Raw genomic sequence first — 16,832 nt, 5'->3', positions numbered from 1 at the left:
GGCTGGATGATGACAGTTGGCCGTGGAGGGAAGGCTCTGTCTCTTCTCTATGCGTTCCCCCCAACTCCTCTACTCACAAAGCTGCTATCCAGGATACGCAGGTCATCCTCATGGCCCCGGTGACCCTGGTTTTCCGAGATCCTCAGCATGGCAACCCAGAGTTTTCCCCTTCCAGTCAGGCTGGACCTGCTAGCCCAAGGGCAAATCCACCACCCAGACCCAACCTGGCTACAGCTTCACGCCTGGAAATTGAACGCCACATGCTGATGGGCTACGGCTACACTCCAGAGGTAGTGGAATCCATTCTGGCATCTAGATGTCAATCCACACTCATAATTTACGAGTACACCTTCAGGGCATTTAAAAGGTGGTGTAAGCACAAAACGAAGGATTTCATCAAGATCTCAGTTTCTACAGTCCTTCAATTCCTCCAGGACGGATTCCTCCAGGGCCTACACCCTAACACCATAAAGAGACAGGTGGCAGCTATCACCTCCATCCTCCCCCACGAGGACGTGGCGAAGATATCTCACCACCCCCATATCTGCAGATTGCTTAAAGGGGTTGCCAACAGGGTGCCCCCAACCAAGCACCGGTTCCCTTCCTGGGACCTCCATGCGATTCTTAAAGCCCTGACTATCCATCCATTCTAACCTCTGAGGGAGGTGCCCCTCAAGTTCCTGACTTTCAAGACATTGATGTTGACGGTGCTCACGTTGGCGAGGCACGTCTCCGAGATAGGCGCCCTTTCCATCTGCAAGGTATTATGCGTCATCAGACCAGACTCGGCCCTCCTGAGACCTGATCCGACCTTCATCCCTAAGGTCAACTCTGTTTTCCACACATCTCAAGACATTGTCCTTCCTTCCTTCTGCCCACGACCTTCCAAGGACTTGGAGAAGATCTGGCATACCCCCGACATTCGCAGGGCCATAAAGATCTATCTCAAGAGGACGACCACCTTCAGGAAATCGGAGGCCCTATTCGTCTCCTTTAGACCTAACTCGAAGGGAAGAAAGGTGTCAATCTCAACTCTGGCGAGATGGATTAGAGAGTGCATCGTCCTATGCTACAAGACGCTCAACTTGCAACCGCCAGAGGGTATCACTGCCCTCTCAACCAGGAATGCGGCTACCTCAGCGGCGCTGACCACCAACGCCCCCCTGGCTGAAATTTGCAGAGCAGCCACATGGAAGTCCCCTTCCACCTTCATCAGGCATTATAAGCTTGACCTGTTTCAATCAGCCGAGGCGGCCTTTGGCCAGAGGGTGTTACAACATGTGGTGACCAATTCGCCCTCCGCGCCAGCTGGCCTCCCTAGTATTCGGCTGCTTTTGTAAATCCCGGAGTCAGGATGCTCGCCCCCTTCTCTGCTGGGAAATGGAACGTTGGACTTACCTGATAGACGTCCCTTTCCAGCAGAGAAGGTCCGAGCATCCTCCCCACCCTATTTTGCCTACTGGTGCAGGTGAGCGACTTACCTAGTTCAGAATACAATTAAGATAAAAAAATTCTCTCAGCTTGGAATCAACTGGGGTTCCTGGGGTAGCTCCACCTGCAGGGGTGGGGCCTGGGCCCCGGTTGTGTCTTTTGTTCTCTACCTGCCTATCAGGAGCCAAGTGGGCGGAGCCACCCGGAGTCAGGATGCTCGGACCTTCTCTGCTGGAAAGGGACGTCTATCAGGTAAGTCCAACGTTCCATTTTCCTGGGTTAAAAAGTAGTCTTATATGCCAGAAAATACAGTAATTCTGGAAATTCTTAAGGTGCCATTCCCAAAAGATTTAACAAAATAAGAGTAAAATTACATTAACTATCTCTTTGATGACTCAGAACTGAATGAGAGAGATGTATATGTATAAAAGTAGAGAAATAAATAATTGTCTTATCTTGTGTCTACATCTATTAATATAATTTGCTTACTTGAGTGGCTCCAAGGAGGAATGGGAACAAGACTGAGGATCTTTTTGGAAGTATTCCCAAATTTATAGAACTTGGAGAAATACATTTATGCAGATCTCAACAATGTTTGTATTTCAGACTATTAATTAAGAGGATAGTTTAGCCTTTAGACACGGGGCGCGGTGTTATCAGTACACTGATGACACCCAAATATGTTTCTCTGTGTCTCCGACTGATGCAGTGACCAGGGATGGCATCTCTCCTTTAGATGCCTGCCTGGAGTCAGTAATGGGCTGGATGAGGGAAAACAGACTCAGTTTGAATCCAGAGAAAACAGAAGTACTCGTGATAGGTTCCCCAGGCTCGGGGATGGAAATATGTCCACCCGTCCTGAACAGGGTCATGCTCCCCCTGAAGGACTCTGTGCGCAGCCTGGGGGTGCTTCTGGACTCATTGTTCCACCTTACATCTCAGGTGGATGCGACAGTCAGGAGCACTTGTTATCCACTTCGGCTGATACGCCAGCTGCGACCCTACCTGGGCCGGGGGGACCTGGAAACGGTGGTACATGCTCTGGTAACCTCTCGGTTGGACTTCTGTAATGCGCTCTACATGAGGCAACCCTTGTACCAAACCCGGAAGCTTCTATTGGTGCAGAATATGGCAGCCAGGCTGGTCACTGGATGCTCCAGGACCAGCCATATAACACCTGTTTTACAAGATCTACACTGGCTGCCCATCCGCTTCTGGGCACAATACAAGGTGTTGGTTATTACCTATAAAGCCCTAAATGGCTTGGGCCCAGGGTACTTGGAGGACTGCCTCTCCCCATATAATCCGCCCCGCACTCTCAGGTCAGCCGAGAAGCAATTGTTAAGAGTTCCAAACATGAAACATTCTGCGTTTGCACAAAGGGCATTTTCCAGCTCGGCCCCGCAGCTCTGGAACTCTCTTCCCAATGAGCTCCGCTCGGCTACCTCCCTCGACATATTCAGGAAGAGCTTAAAAACCTTCCTATTTAAACAGGCTTTCCCCCAGACAATGTAATATCTGCTCTCCCCCCGATGTATTGATGCACTTGCACTTTTGCTAGCTATTGTTATGGTTTTAATTGGTAGGTTTTTTTATCTGTTTTTAATCTGATTGTACCGTTCGTGTTTTTAGATGTATATGCTGTTGGAATGTTTTGCACACTGTCATGCTCCTGTAACCCACTTTGATCTGAAAAGGAAAAGCGGGATACAAATAAACATTATTATTATTATTATTATTTAGTTTGTTGCTTGCTGATGTATTTTAGTTTTTGTACTAAAATGACTGATCGAATTGAAACAGGCATACTACTTCTTGTTTGTTGATTTTGTTGTCTGATTTGTAATCATAATGTTGACATGGGGTTCAATTTAATTTCAATTTCAATTTATCTTTTTTCAGTCTTGAAATATTTATATAAATAAATATTATTGATGCAAATTAGAAATTATCAAATATGTTTTACCTCTTCAAAAAATTTCTTTGCAGCTTGGATTAGGAAAAAAAGAAATGACCCACCTACAATTGAGGTAAGAGACTTTGATTTTATTTTGTTCACAGAGAGATTGGACAAGGAACTTCCCCAAGCTCTCTTTACAACAGGGGTAGGCAACCTGCGGCCCACGGGCCGAATGCGGCCCGGCAAGGCCTTGGGACCGGCCCCAGGCTGGTCCTGCCGCTGATTGCCGCCGGAGCCTTTGGCCTCTCGCTTGCGAGCGTAGGGCCTTTGGCCTATCAGGAGGAGGCGGGCAAGGGGGGGCAAGCGGCGGGCAAGAGGGACAATTGTCTATAGAAGCCTCAGAAACATGCATTTATATTAACATTTTTTAAAAATCAGCAAATTTTTTCGTGTGTCCTCCATTTTTTTAAAAAAGTGTCCTCCATTTGAAAATTTTGTCCTGGTTTAGTTATTTATTTAATTTTTTAAAAAAATAAATAAATATTTAATTATTTATTTTTTGGCTTCGGCCCCCCAGTTGTCTGAGGGACAGCAACCCGGCCCCCGGCTCAAAAAGTTTGCCTACCCCTGCTTTACAAGTTCAGTCAGAAAGTGGTTCTGGAACTCTCTTTTAAATGTATCTGTTTATCCAAATTTTTAAAAAATATTTAGTTTATTGGTAGAAGTGGGAATTGTATTCCTAACCAGAGCATTATTTGAAAATCCACTTTACATTTAAATTACCAAGCATAATGGGATAAATAGCAACCTTGTTGTTTGTTTAATTGTTTTAACAGAAGATTAGACATTCCAGAAACCAGTGTAACAAATATTCTGGAAATAAAACTATAATAGCCACTCACTTGTAACAGTTGCCATTAAGATACAGTCCTCCAGTCCAGTTGCCAATACATTTTCCAGGACAGCAAAGGAAATTGCATTAATATTTCATAGTGCTAATAAAACATACTTTTCACAGCCTTGACATATTGTTTTTAAATTGTTTCCGTTGGAATTACACTGAAATATAGTGTATACATTCACAGTTATGTACAGAAAACAGTGTTCAATGTAATGGGGAAAGAACTGTAACAAGACCTTAAACCTGGATAAACATTTAGATATATGAAGCGAGATTCAACTTTCTGCTTCCCTGGTGCAAGCACAAGAGTGGCACCATTACCTAGCCCTGCTTCTACTGCTTGCTTGCTCTGTTCACAGCTGCCACCCCAGTGCACCTACAACTTTCTCTGATCTTGTAGCACTGGAATACGGTGTATATAAGTCTTTGCAATTTTTGTTTGATTCTGGGAAAAGCTTGGCAGAATTCTCCTGGCTTCTTCCTATAGCCCCATAAAGCCAGAAAAAGTGGGTCTTCCCTTGGACAGGTGTATTAGTTCTAAAGCATTGGCAAAACCAGTTGTATGGCCTCACAGTTGTCTTGCAGCAAAGGAAAGTGTGCTGGCTGTTCATAATACGGTAAATGCACATGCATTTTATTGTACATAGCACATGCTACATTTAAATAAGGATTAATTGTTTTCAAGTAAACCTATCCCAAGTAAACTTTCTTAACACATGGCTTTGTGTGTGGCAGCTTTTCTGTTTCTCCACATTATTCCAAAGGCATAGTATTTTATCTCAAATCACTCCCAAGATGGATTGATTTGGTTTTTGTATTAGACAGCTTCTGACAACAGTGTTGATACAGTAAATGTTCTTTGACAGCTTTTGAACAGGGAAATGGTTTTGACCATATTTCATGCTGAAGCTGTTATATAGCAAATCCCTCTGTCTATTTCTCTCATATCTCTCTCCAAGTGGACAAAGACTTAGCCCTTTATTTTCCTGTGAGGGACAAGGGGATGTTATTGAAAATTCCACTATTTGTGTTTCGTGTCTGGATGCATAACTTTAGGGTTTCTTTCCTAATTGGATCCCAAAATACTTGGTGAAAATGTTTAGCCCAAATGCACTCTGTTGTTTTGGTGGGGATTATGGGGCATGGGGCTCAAGACAAACATAACAAAGCACAGATACTTTATGTATTTAGAACCATTTCCCTGACCGTTGGCCACATTTATCTCACAAGAGTCAAGAATTCCATTTTATCCTTGGAAACTACCTCAGAGACATGATTTGGCATGGAGAAATGGCAGGCAGGTGAAAAGTTTAGCACCTCCACTTCCAATGTTTCTGTTTTGGATTCCCCGACTCGATCTACAACAATAGGACAGCAGGATTTTCTGGGAGGTGTTTCTTAATAGCATTTAGTTATTGGAATAAGCCAAATACTATCCAAAGAGTTAAATCCTAACAAAGTTACATTAGTAAAAACTATTCTGGTTCTTTGAGACTGGAGATAGTTAACTTTTTAAAAAAAAAAATAAAAAATCTTAAGTTGCATTTTAATGCAAAAAAAAAAAAGAATTCATTTGTATGGATGGGAAAGTCTGAAAGTGACTTGGAATAAAGAATACGGTAAATAACTGCTTTTCATTTCTAATGCACTGTGTGTTTGCTGTGCAGTAATAAAAACTAAATGGCTTCTGAATTGCACAGTTGAATACAAGGTGAAATGTTAAAAAGAAGAAACTTTTTGTGACAGCTCCTGTCTTCTTTCAAACTATTTCTAGCATTTCCATAATTATCTGTTTTGACAGACTCCTTGTCAAGGGAGAAAAATGTACTTTAGTGAGCAGTAATAAGCTTAAAGTTTCAATTATTATCCCCCACCCCACCCCAGAAGAGAATAATTACACTGAAAATTACATTGTTTTGTTACCACATTGCATATCTATCGTCTTTCACTTCCCTCATTTGATCATAAAGAGTATTATTTATTGCAGAAATGGCATGATAAAAACTAACTTCAGTCATGAAGATTCATTTTCATAGAATTACTATTCCCCAAACAGTTCCCCCAACTGTGGCATGATTTAGAAATATTTTTGCTAGATGATACTTTGAGTACAGACTTGACTTTTTCTGCCTGCTTTTTACAGGCAGTAAATGTAATGGTAGGACCAAAATCCAATATTTTAATTAATTCAGTTAATACATTTAAAATGTATTTGATTAAAAATTGTCCCTAGTTAATCAAGCAGAAGATTTCAAAAACATTTTAGTACCTTCAACACAAGCACTCTCCCAAATTGCAGATGGCAGATACCATATTTAGGCACCCATACAGGGAAAAGTGCCTCTTCAAAGAGGCTATCTACTGTTGTACTCAGATTAGAGTACTTCTAAAAACCAAATATATTTTTAAATTCAGAATAATTTTAACTTATCAACTCATCTGATAACAGCCCTAGCTTAACAAGAAATTTCAATAAATTTCTTGAAGCAGTTTTTAGAGAAGAGGGGAAAGGGAATTTATTATTCCTATTCTTTTTGGGAAAACTATAGCTTTAACTTTATAACCTGAAAAACAGGGCAAATAAATAACATTGTGCTATGTGACTGGATTCTAGACAAGTGATGGAGGATGCCTGTTTCTCTCTTTCTAGTAATGAGTTGGTTTGTATGTTTTTCTGGCATTCCCATAATATTTTGTGTAAACTACGTGATCAAGATATATCGTTCAATCAGAGCTCACATGCGTCGGATTTAGCCCTGGGCTTTTCTAACAGGGATAGGAACAATTCTTGGTTGGAGGGCTGCTGCTACTCAGTGTGTAGACAGTACCTGGGTATGTTGGGAAAATAGCGTGACTCACTATAAGGCAGTTGCTTATCTTTTTTGAATGTTTTGCAATGACATTATTATTATTATTATTTTGGTACCCAAGCAAGAATTCAAAATCACATCACTCCCAATTTCCTTCTCCTCTAAAAAAAAATAACACACTGGGTTTTTCTAAAAACAACAACAGGGAAACTGCATCCACTCTGAAATATGTAGCCCTAAGAGGCGACTTCATATTACCTCTTCACTATAATGTCTTGCTGAGACTCCATACTTACATTTTCTGCCTATACTCACCACACATTCTACTGTGATGAAGGAGTACAGTCAGCCCTCTGTATTCACAGATTCCTTATCCATGGATTCCTTATTCAGCCATCCACAGTTTGAGTGTGTGTGTGTGTGTGTGTGTGTGTTTGAAAATGCAAACCTTGATTTTGCCATTTTATATAAGGGACACCATTTTAGTTTGCCATAGTATTTAAGAGGACATGAACATCCACAGATTTTGGTATCCACAGGGGGTCCTTGAACCAAACCCCAGTGGATACCAAGGGCCCACTGTACTGAGGCATCTAGCACTGACATGCTTTTGGCCTTATGCAAGTGGCAGCCAAGAAATTCCATCAGGGGTTATGTCATGTTGTACCTTAGAGTGTTGGAATCTCAAATTCAGTCTTCTTGCACTATTTCCTGAACAAGAATATGATATGGGTTTCAGTGATTCACAGCCATTCAGTGCTGCTGAGTAAGTCTATGTCCTAGGCTTCATTTCTAATTGAATATCCAGAAATTACACTTTTTTCAGAATGATGCACCTAACTGGAACCAACCAAATCTTGAATTGTCATAGAAATTTATATATATATACACACACACACACACTGTCCTTTATTTCAGTACAATAAAACCAACTTGACTAATTTAAAACAATAAAATATTTTTTAAAGTCTGAAAATTATCAGATAATTTAGCATGTTACAAGAAGATAGATAAAAACCATGCATATTTACAGATCTGTATAAAACCAAAGAGGCACCAAAAGACATTAGTAAACAACTATGTTTTTATTTGCCACCTGCAGCATTGGCACCAGTTGGCTCTTTAAGAGTCATAACTGGAGTGTCACCGCAGAGAAGGCCCCCAAAATGATCTCTAGGGAACATGGAGAGCATTTCCACCACATTTGGAGTCATTTTGCACATGTTCTGAAATTCAAGAATCTGCTTAAGTCTATAAAATGTACTAGTTAAGCTGGATGGACTTTAACAACTTTGGTTTGTAATTTTCTGTGTGTGATTGTTACTTTCCTTGTTTTAACCTTTCTTTCCCTATTCCTTTTTCTCAAACTACATTTATACATTTCATTACAAAAGAAAAAAATTCTCACTGAAACTTCTCCTTGCACTAGACTGCATGGTTGCTAGGCTACCCTTGTATTCTTCAGATATTTCACACAGCTTTCTGACCTTTGAGCAAGTAAATCAAAAGCACTTTCCATGTTGTGTTGTTTTCTTAGAGGTAAGTTGAAAGAGGAAGAGCTTAGAATTTCCCCATGCAACTAGACAGGTTAAAATGGCACTAAGGCCTAATGCTTTGTTGGAACAGTCTTGGAAGGAAGGAGATGCACCAGTAGAGAGAGTCTTATAACATCCAAACAACAATACTTTTATTGGGCCAACCTAAATGCACAATTACATGTTGCAAGATTTCAAAGTCACATTGGCTTCTTCATCAGGCAAACAGTAGAAAAAATTGAAGATGTTAGTCATAGGCATGCATTTTCTGTTTTAGATCTTAGTTCAGATGGTAGGGAGGGCTATCTGCAGGCTGGCACCTCCCCCTTTGGCTATTCGGCCACTGGTAGATTTTCAAAGTCAAGGAAATTTAATGTCTTCTGCTTCAAATTATGTAGACTATTTGAATTCTGTACTGGTCAAACTGTGATGTCCATGTGTACAGTGGTCTCTTTGGGTGCTTGAACAAACTGTTGGCCTTGCAGAATTTGGTCAGTCATGTTTCTGATTAATTTCTTGATCCTAGGCCAAATTTTCCTACAGTCTTTGTGCTGTGACCTACTTTTATACTTACTTTCATTTATAATAGAAAGTGGTATTTTGATTGCCTGATCTTTTAATAGGCCTGATGCTTAGAGAACTAATTCCACCTCAGACTTTCAATGATCCTAAGTAGAATTTCTGTGCAGTGCCTCTTTCAAAATCTTCTATAGCATTCTGAAGCGTTTTAGCAGTAGCGCATCCCCTTCTGTCAGTTCTATATAAGGGACTTCCCACCCAAACCCACCAGTTTCTTTTCCTCCACCCCCGCAGCTGCCTCATCAGAAATAGTGCTTCAGATTGGAAGACTTCTTCTGAGATTGATCATTGACATTGGCTTCTGCCACGCTAGCCCTCTGGGTTTCCTCCATACTGCTGGCTTCTTTCAAGAAATGTGTCAAATATGGCACTAAGATTCCTGGCTAAGATGGACATTTGAAGTGCCTTCAGTGTTTGGGCATGTCCCATGTTGTTGCCTCATGTGCGCACTGTGCAGTGTTCACACCAAGGGCCAGGTGCAATAGAGAGATCCCTCTTAAAGCTCTACTGTATGAGCAGACCTTGGATGCACACAAACCTAGTCGTCATCAACAACCTTCAACTTCAAGTGACAAAGTGGGTGCTTGACATCAATCTTAGGCTTTGAAGAAGTTGATGTCAAGTATAGAAAAGTTGGTCTTGGTCTCAATGGATGTCAGTACCTCTAAGCGGAAGGCCAAAAGTACTTTGATGAAGACCATTTGTACACCCGCCAAGAAAGCCAGAGACGGTACTGGAGACAGATCTCTCAAGGCTGAAGTGCAGACTGGGCTAATGCACAAACATAAGAAGAGGAGATTGAAGGAACAATCCTCACCTCAACCTTCTTCCAGTTTGGCTGTTGAAGCTACAGCTGTAGCTGAACCATCTACTCCCCTCCAAGGAGTTTTGCTGGAGAGTTTTTGTGAGGCTGTGGTGTGTGAATTTGTTTTGTTTTCCTCTGTCCCCTCCCCCCAAAAAAGGAAAATCCCGTTCTTGAGAAGCTGTGGGAGAAGCCGAGATTTGATACAGGCTGCCTACTGTCCAGCCACAGGGCAGAGCAATAAGACCTGTCTGTTATGGTTACAGCCCATGTGTATCCCAGTGGGAAGTGGCGGTACAATAATCTGCCATGTTTCCAACATACTTTGGAAACCACACTATATCTTTGGGGCAATTTTTCTGGACTCAAATACCAATGTAGATTTTAATCCCTTTGACCACATATTTTCCCACTGTTCCATGTGTATATTGTATCTACAGTTTTCAACCCATTTTATCATACAGTCTTTGTTCCTTTTCCATCTTATTTTTTTAACAAATGTGTATACCAAATGTTTGTCATCTGTATATAACCGTGGCTCACATTCAGATTGGTTTTGTTCAGTGTCATGTATTTTTTGTCCATTTTGAATTTTTCAAATATCTTAAATTAACTATCCATTTCAACAAGCCCAGTTGTGTTTTGGGTTGCACTTGTATTTGTGGTCTGGGTTTTTCTGCCTTTATGTCTCAGGTTGTTTGTTCTCACCTAGCATAGCTGAGTTCAAGATTATCTGCTTGCAGGAACTGCAATTTGAACCAGTCAGAATTTGATGGAGACCAGGGCGGTTTTCTTGAGGACATGCAACATAAAGACATTTAAGTCTTATTATTCATTTTTGAATATCTGATTACAGGATCCAGAAAGCATGGCCACTCTGGTCAATAAACGCTTTCCCACTGGTTTTAACTTTCATCACATTATTAGGTTTTTAATTATCCCTCCTGTGTTAGGAGCACTGACAGTAGGAAATTTATGCTAAACTCCATTAATGATTTAAAATACATTCAGTATATCCTCTGTAGTTCACCAAATATTAAAAAAAAATGTCTCTGCAAAGGAGGCTCATGCATTCCTAAGCAGTTTTGGTTCAGTCTCACTGCTAATTTAATGTTGGGTGCTAAAATGAAAATACTTCATGCATCTCCAGCAGCTTTTGTAATTCAGCAGAAAGATACTAGTGTCTCCCCAATTTTTCTTTAGCTGTGAGGGTATAATAATACTTTATAGTCCATCTATTCAAGGAAAGGAAAGCTACATTGCAAGCTATGTGTATGAATTATGAGAAACTGGCCAACTTGTACAAGTGCCGTTCATATTCAAATTCATGTAGAATAGGTAAGTATTAAATGCATATTTCAGTTATGCTTTGATTGAAGTCATTGACTTAGTTATGTATAAATGTGGATGAACTCAGTGAAACTTTGTACATATAAAGGTGACAGCTGTATCTGTTGTTCACAACAGTTCGTAAAAGGCTTTCTGTTTGCTTCCTCAGCATCTATTTGAACTCTGACAACACACTATCCTTCCACTGACCCAACAGTGACAATCATACTCAAATCCAGGTAGCCCACCTGATTGGACCATACATATGTTAATGTGACAAGACTGAATTGAGCCACACATGAACAGCTTCTACATCATCTAGGTAGTGTTATGCAGAGAAAGATGGAGGGACTGGGAGGTTCCCACCAACAGTGTCAGCTTCTCTTTAAAAAGTTGGGGAATTTGTTTAGCTCAATGAAGCTTATGAGGGCAGGTTAACTTGAGGGTAATTTCTACCTATGTATACCATAGGTGTACATAGTGTTGGATTAGTGGTTAAGATGTCAAATCTAGCGATTGTAAAGTTGGAAGACTGGCAGTTCGAGGTCCAAGTGCCACATGATGGGGTGAGCTCCTGTCACTAGTCCCAGCTTCTGCCAGCCAAGCAATTCAAAAGCATGCAATGCAAGTAGATAAATAGGTACCCTTTTGGTGGGAAGGTAACAGTGTTCTGTGCAGTCATGCTAGCCACATGATCATGGAGTCATCTTTGGACAATACTGGCTCTTAGGCTTAGATGAACAACGCACTCTACAGTTGGTTACAGCTAGACATTCATGTCAAGGGGAAACCTTTACTTTTTTTACCAGCACTAACTGAGGGGGACACCAAGTTTGGGTGAATAATAAGATTTTTATTTAAAAATATGCAAGAGTACAACAAAGCACACAATATACAGAGCTAATTGAAATAGAGGTATGGAAGTTGGATAGTGGCGTTTTAGGGGTGAAAAGGGAGTTATATTTACCTGTCCTGGGAAGGAGACCACGGAAAGCACAATGTGTACTCTTCTATGCTCGCGGAGGCTAGGTTTTGAGATTGACATTTATTTCTGAGATCTTTGCTTTAAGTGGTGTGCTATCTCACCCTGCAACAAAGACACGGTAGTCTTCCCAGCAATTGACAATGGGATTCTGGACTGACTGATGGCTTTAACTTCAGAGTGACAAAAACAGTGATTGGATTTAGAACAAGCCCAGGATAGATGGATAGGGAAGCTGGCTAAGAACACGGCAAGGATAGGTAGGCTGTGTTGGCTTATTGGCATTGCCTTTTGTTTATGGTATGTAAAAAACCTTGAGGGGAGAATTGAGTGATCAGCAAACCCATTCAGCTTTTATTTTGGCATTACCTGGGTCCTTCAAATGTCTTCTAGTTTCCATGTCATTGTCATGAGAAATTAATCTGGTGTTAACAAAGGCCATTGTGCCCTCTTTAGAACATGCTTGGCCCCAGATATGAAAGTATGAAAAAACGGAGATGCCAAATATAACACAGGGTATGCTGGATATGTTAACAGTAGCATATAAATTGGCTGTACACAGTTCTATTCTTGATTAGAATGGAATCCAATTTTTGCAAGGTTTAGATTCATATTTTGAGTACTTAAACCTTCAGATGTTGCTGCTATGGTCCCAGAGAGCTATGTGGTTCTTTTCATTCACAGAAAGCATCAGAAAGAACTGCTGTGGCTGAAGAGGAAGTTTGTCATCTCTATTAATAATTCATAGAGCCTGTCCGCAGTGGTTTACATTTATCTCAGAAAATCCCAGTTAATACACCTGTTAGTACTTCCTCATAAGAGATAAAAATAAAATTTTGAGAGTATATAGGGGGGAAAAGCACATACAATATTCCTGAATATTATAAAAGGACTAATATTGTATTAGGGTCAGCTACAGATCATAAAGTAATGAGCTACCTTTTGAATTTCACAGAAAACTGAATCCACGTTAAAAAGTTAAAAGAAGGCACAGAGAAAGAAAGTTAGTGAGCATGATGGAAGATTAGTTTGAAGTACATTACAGGCCTTAAAAATATTGGATCAGCAATCTTAGCAACTGACTGTGTTACTTTGATAGATCAGAGGTTGGCTGGTTTGTGCTCAATACAAGGAATACTGGAACAATGAAATTCCAAGTATTTATGCCCTGTGTTTCTCCCTGACAACAGATTTCCAAGGTGGCAACAGAAGATCAGTAAATAATAAACAGAAGATCCTTTTTTAAAAAAACTACAAGAATGGTGATGGAAAATGTCCACTCCCTTTGAGAAGCTATTGTTTCAACTGCTGTGTCTTTTGAGTTCCAAGATGACAGTGTGAGAGAATACCACCTATTACGCGCTATCTGCTAACTAGAAGAGCAGCGTGGGAGGTGGGGAGAGAGGGCAGAGTCCCCCCTATGACCCCCCCCCCCACTCCTGCAGAAGCAGAAGAGATGGGCCACCAAAGGAGAGAAAAGCCCTCCACCTCACCCCACCCCATTCCCACAGAAGCAGCAGAGGCACCAGAGTCCAAAGGAACCTCGACAAAAGACTGGGTGACAGCTGAAGAACTAAAGAAGGAAAGACATAAGGGAGGAAGTGAAACACAGGGAGGCAGGTAGGGAGGGAAACAACCAATCAAACAACAGCGGGGGAGGGATGACATGGAGAGACAAACAGCTACTGAGCAGCAGCAGTAGTGGTGGGTGACACTGATGTTGAGAGAATAACAGTGACACCATAGCTAACACTTGTTAGTAATGCACACAGGGAGGCAAAGATGACACTCCTTGCATAACCTCCTCACCAAGAAAACCCTATGATGAGACATCCCAAGAGGGACACAGGAAGAAAAGGAGTCCTGGAAGAGACTGACAGCACACCAACACAGGATGTCAAGTTGATCATAGATGTCTGGAACACCAAAGCTGGAAGCAGAGAAGAATCAAAAACAGTAGGCAGATTCAGAAACGAAGCAGTGAGCATCTGATAGATTTTTGTGAAGCCAGCAACCAATTCATTGCATACACATTTTTCATACAACCAGAAAGAAGGCTGTACACATGGACATCACCAAATGATCAACACTAAAACTAAACAGATTATATAATTGAAAGCAAAAAATGGAGAAGCTCCATTTTGGTGGCCAAGATAGACCAAGTGCTGACTGTGGCATAGATCACAAATTACTTATATCAAAAATAAGAGTAAAACTGAAGAAAAATTCAGACCAAGTATGCCTTTGTGTGTATATGTACACATTTGTGCATGTATTTGTGCATGTATTTGTGTATTTACATTAGTGCACACATTTTATATTGAGGCTAATGAGTAGCTGTGTTTGCCACCCCAATAGGAGATTGGAATTCAAAGAGGAGAGAAACCTGAACAAAAAGCTGATTCACACTCAGTCCAAATGAGAATAAATCTGATAGGCTGAGAAAAGTGCATTTGGATAATGGCTTCTCCTCCCACATCACTAATTCCACTAAAACCAGTTCATTGTCAAATCATTGTGGGAACTGTTTGACACTTCTTATCGTCATGACTGGCTGAATGAACTGTGGGCTGGAGAATACTACTACTCCACTACAGCAATATTTAACCATAGTCTGTTCCCTATCAGCTGGCATACTCACCACTAAATATGAACAATGCACATTGTGGATAGATCTGCTCCTTATTCTTCACAATAGGTATATTTCTTGGGGCTAATTTGACCCATATACATTTGAGGTGTACTAGTGAATGATGTAGATCTGAGATTCTAGGGTTATAGAAGACAGTTGTATGATCCCTATTGTATCCTTGTTTGGGAACACTTGCTCAGAGGAAAGCCACCCACAAGCTAAATTTTCTCATTAGTCTATGCAGATCTTTTCCCCCTTCATGTAAAAAAGAAGCCCTATCAGGGACAGAATTGTGTAACGGCAGCAGTAAAATACAGTGAAACTTAACTGGTACTATGGGTATGCACTACTCCACTGTTATAACTATCTGGTCAATGTCATCTTTTCCCTGGAGTCCAAACGATGGAGAGGAGGGTTTTGTGTTGTATATATCTGTATTCCTTTTGGGACTGACCTTTGTACACTAGAAAAATTAGAGAGTTAATTGAAGTCAGTTGAATTGTTTTCAACTAGCATTAGAGACACAGTAGGTTTATTACACTGTGATAATGGAGATTCATTACTCTGCAATCTCAATTTCGTTTCGATATAGGAATTTGGTTTCCTTTTAAGCTTGCGTTTGGCAAATAGTCACTTGATTATCCATGGTCAGTGTGTTTTTTCTCACTGTATGTCTTGTAAAATCATAATTCTTTATATGTTCTCTTACATCTCTACTTTCTTTATCGAGGCATTTCTGGGTTATAAAGTAAGATGGCAAAAATCAACACCAGACACACTTCCTATAGTAAAGCAATTCAGTATTTTTTTTCTTCATCAATTCTTCATGTTAGCCTTATGTTTTATTATCTTGCATATACTGTAATGCAAATTATTATCTTGGCAAGTGTCCTTTGTATTCCACCTTCAGTTCTGTAATGGAAAAAAAGTAGCCAATAAAGACAATAAATGACATACTCCTTTTAAAGGAAGATCTTAATAACTAAGAGATTCCAGCATGCTGAGCTGGTGACTAGTTTAGAAATACTAGTTTACCTGTTCACTGTTTATTGTGGTACAATAGTTCTCTGTTCAGAACTATCAGGTCAGTATTGCCTCAGTCTTGTCTTGCAGATCAAATACAGTGGACTTGATTTTACAAACTGAGGATATTTAGATAATTATAAAATGAAGTTCTTGAACATACCAAAGCAAAAGCATTGTTACTGTTTCATTTGTGTGTGTTCTTAAAACTGTCCTAACCCATGACAGGATACTGCATCTCTACTTCACAAAGCAATGCATTACAGGAAGGCATGTCATACTGGCATTTAGCTCCTGGAGCAGGCAGGGGGACAGAATTGCCTTACAGAAGTTGTTGCATTGCAGCTCCCTTGATGCCTTACTACTGGCTATGCTAGCTGGTGCTGATGGCAGTTGGAATGCAACAACATCTGGAAAGTCACACATCTCCCATCCTTGTTCTGTTAAATGGTTTTGGGTAGAACTGTATGGCTGGGGTAGAGCAATAGCCACAAAGCCATATTTCACAGAAGTGAACCCTGAGATGCAATAGACATCTCCACTGGAGAAAACACATCTAGGGCACTCAATACTCACTTTTCCAGAATCTTTGGCATTTTTGATCCCTTCATATTGTTTGTGGACTTTGTCTTGGCATGATGCTAAGGGCCAGTGCTGAAGTTGATGAAGTAGAACTGAGAGACAATTTCTCTGAGTGCTAGTGGGGCCATTATCATTACTTTATGTTAAGCTTTTACATGTGCTCTTTTTGCTGAAATACCCAAATTCCATTGTAGCCCATTGGCCTTCCTAGGTAGTTGGCCTGACATAAGAATCAATTTGTAAAGCTGATACCTAGGGGATATATATATATATATATATATATATATATAATATTTTTTTGAATTTCTTTTACTTTGTAGACTCAT

General features: G+C 40.5%; 1 protein-coding gene across 1 annotated transcript in view; it reads left to right on the top strand.

Moving 5' to 3' along the window:
• LOC149324007 (NADH dehydrogenase [ubiquinone] 1 alpha subcomplex assembly factor 2-like) overlaps window positions 1-16,832 on the top strand; it is a 79,941-nt gene that overhangs the window by 59,146 nt on the left and 3,963 nt on the right. The window contains exon 3 of the mRNA XM_089495330.1: window positions 3,421-3,461. Coding sequence (XP_089351456.1) covers window positions 3,421-3,461 — 41 coding nt within the window. The remainder of the gene's footprint in view (window positions 1-3,420; window positions 3,462-16,832) is intronic.

This window comes from Sceloporus occidentalis, unplaced genomic scaffold (genome assembly GCF_023333645.1).
Source record: "Sceloporus occidentalis isolate IW3139 unplaced genomic scaffold, rSceOcc1.0.p SCAF_1, whole genome shotgun sequence".
NCBI lineage: Eukaryota > Metazoa > Chordata > Lepidosauria > Squamata > Phrynosomatidae > Sceloporus > Sceloporus occidentalis.
Note: the sequence above shows the minus strand (reverse complement) of the source record. Positions and strands in the feature narration are given on the sequence as shown.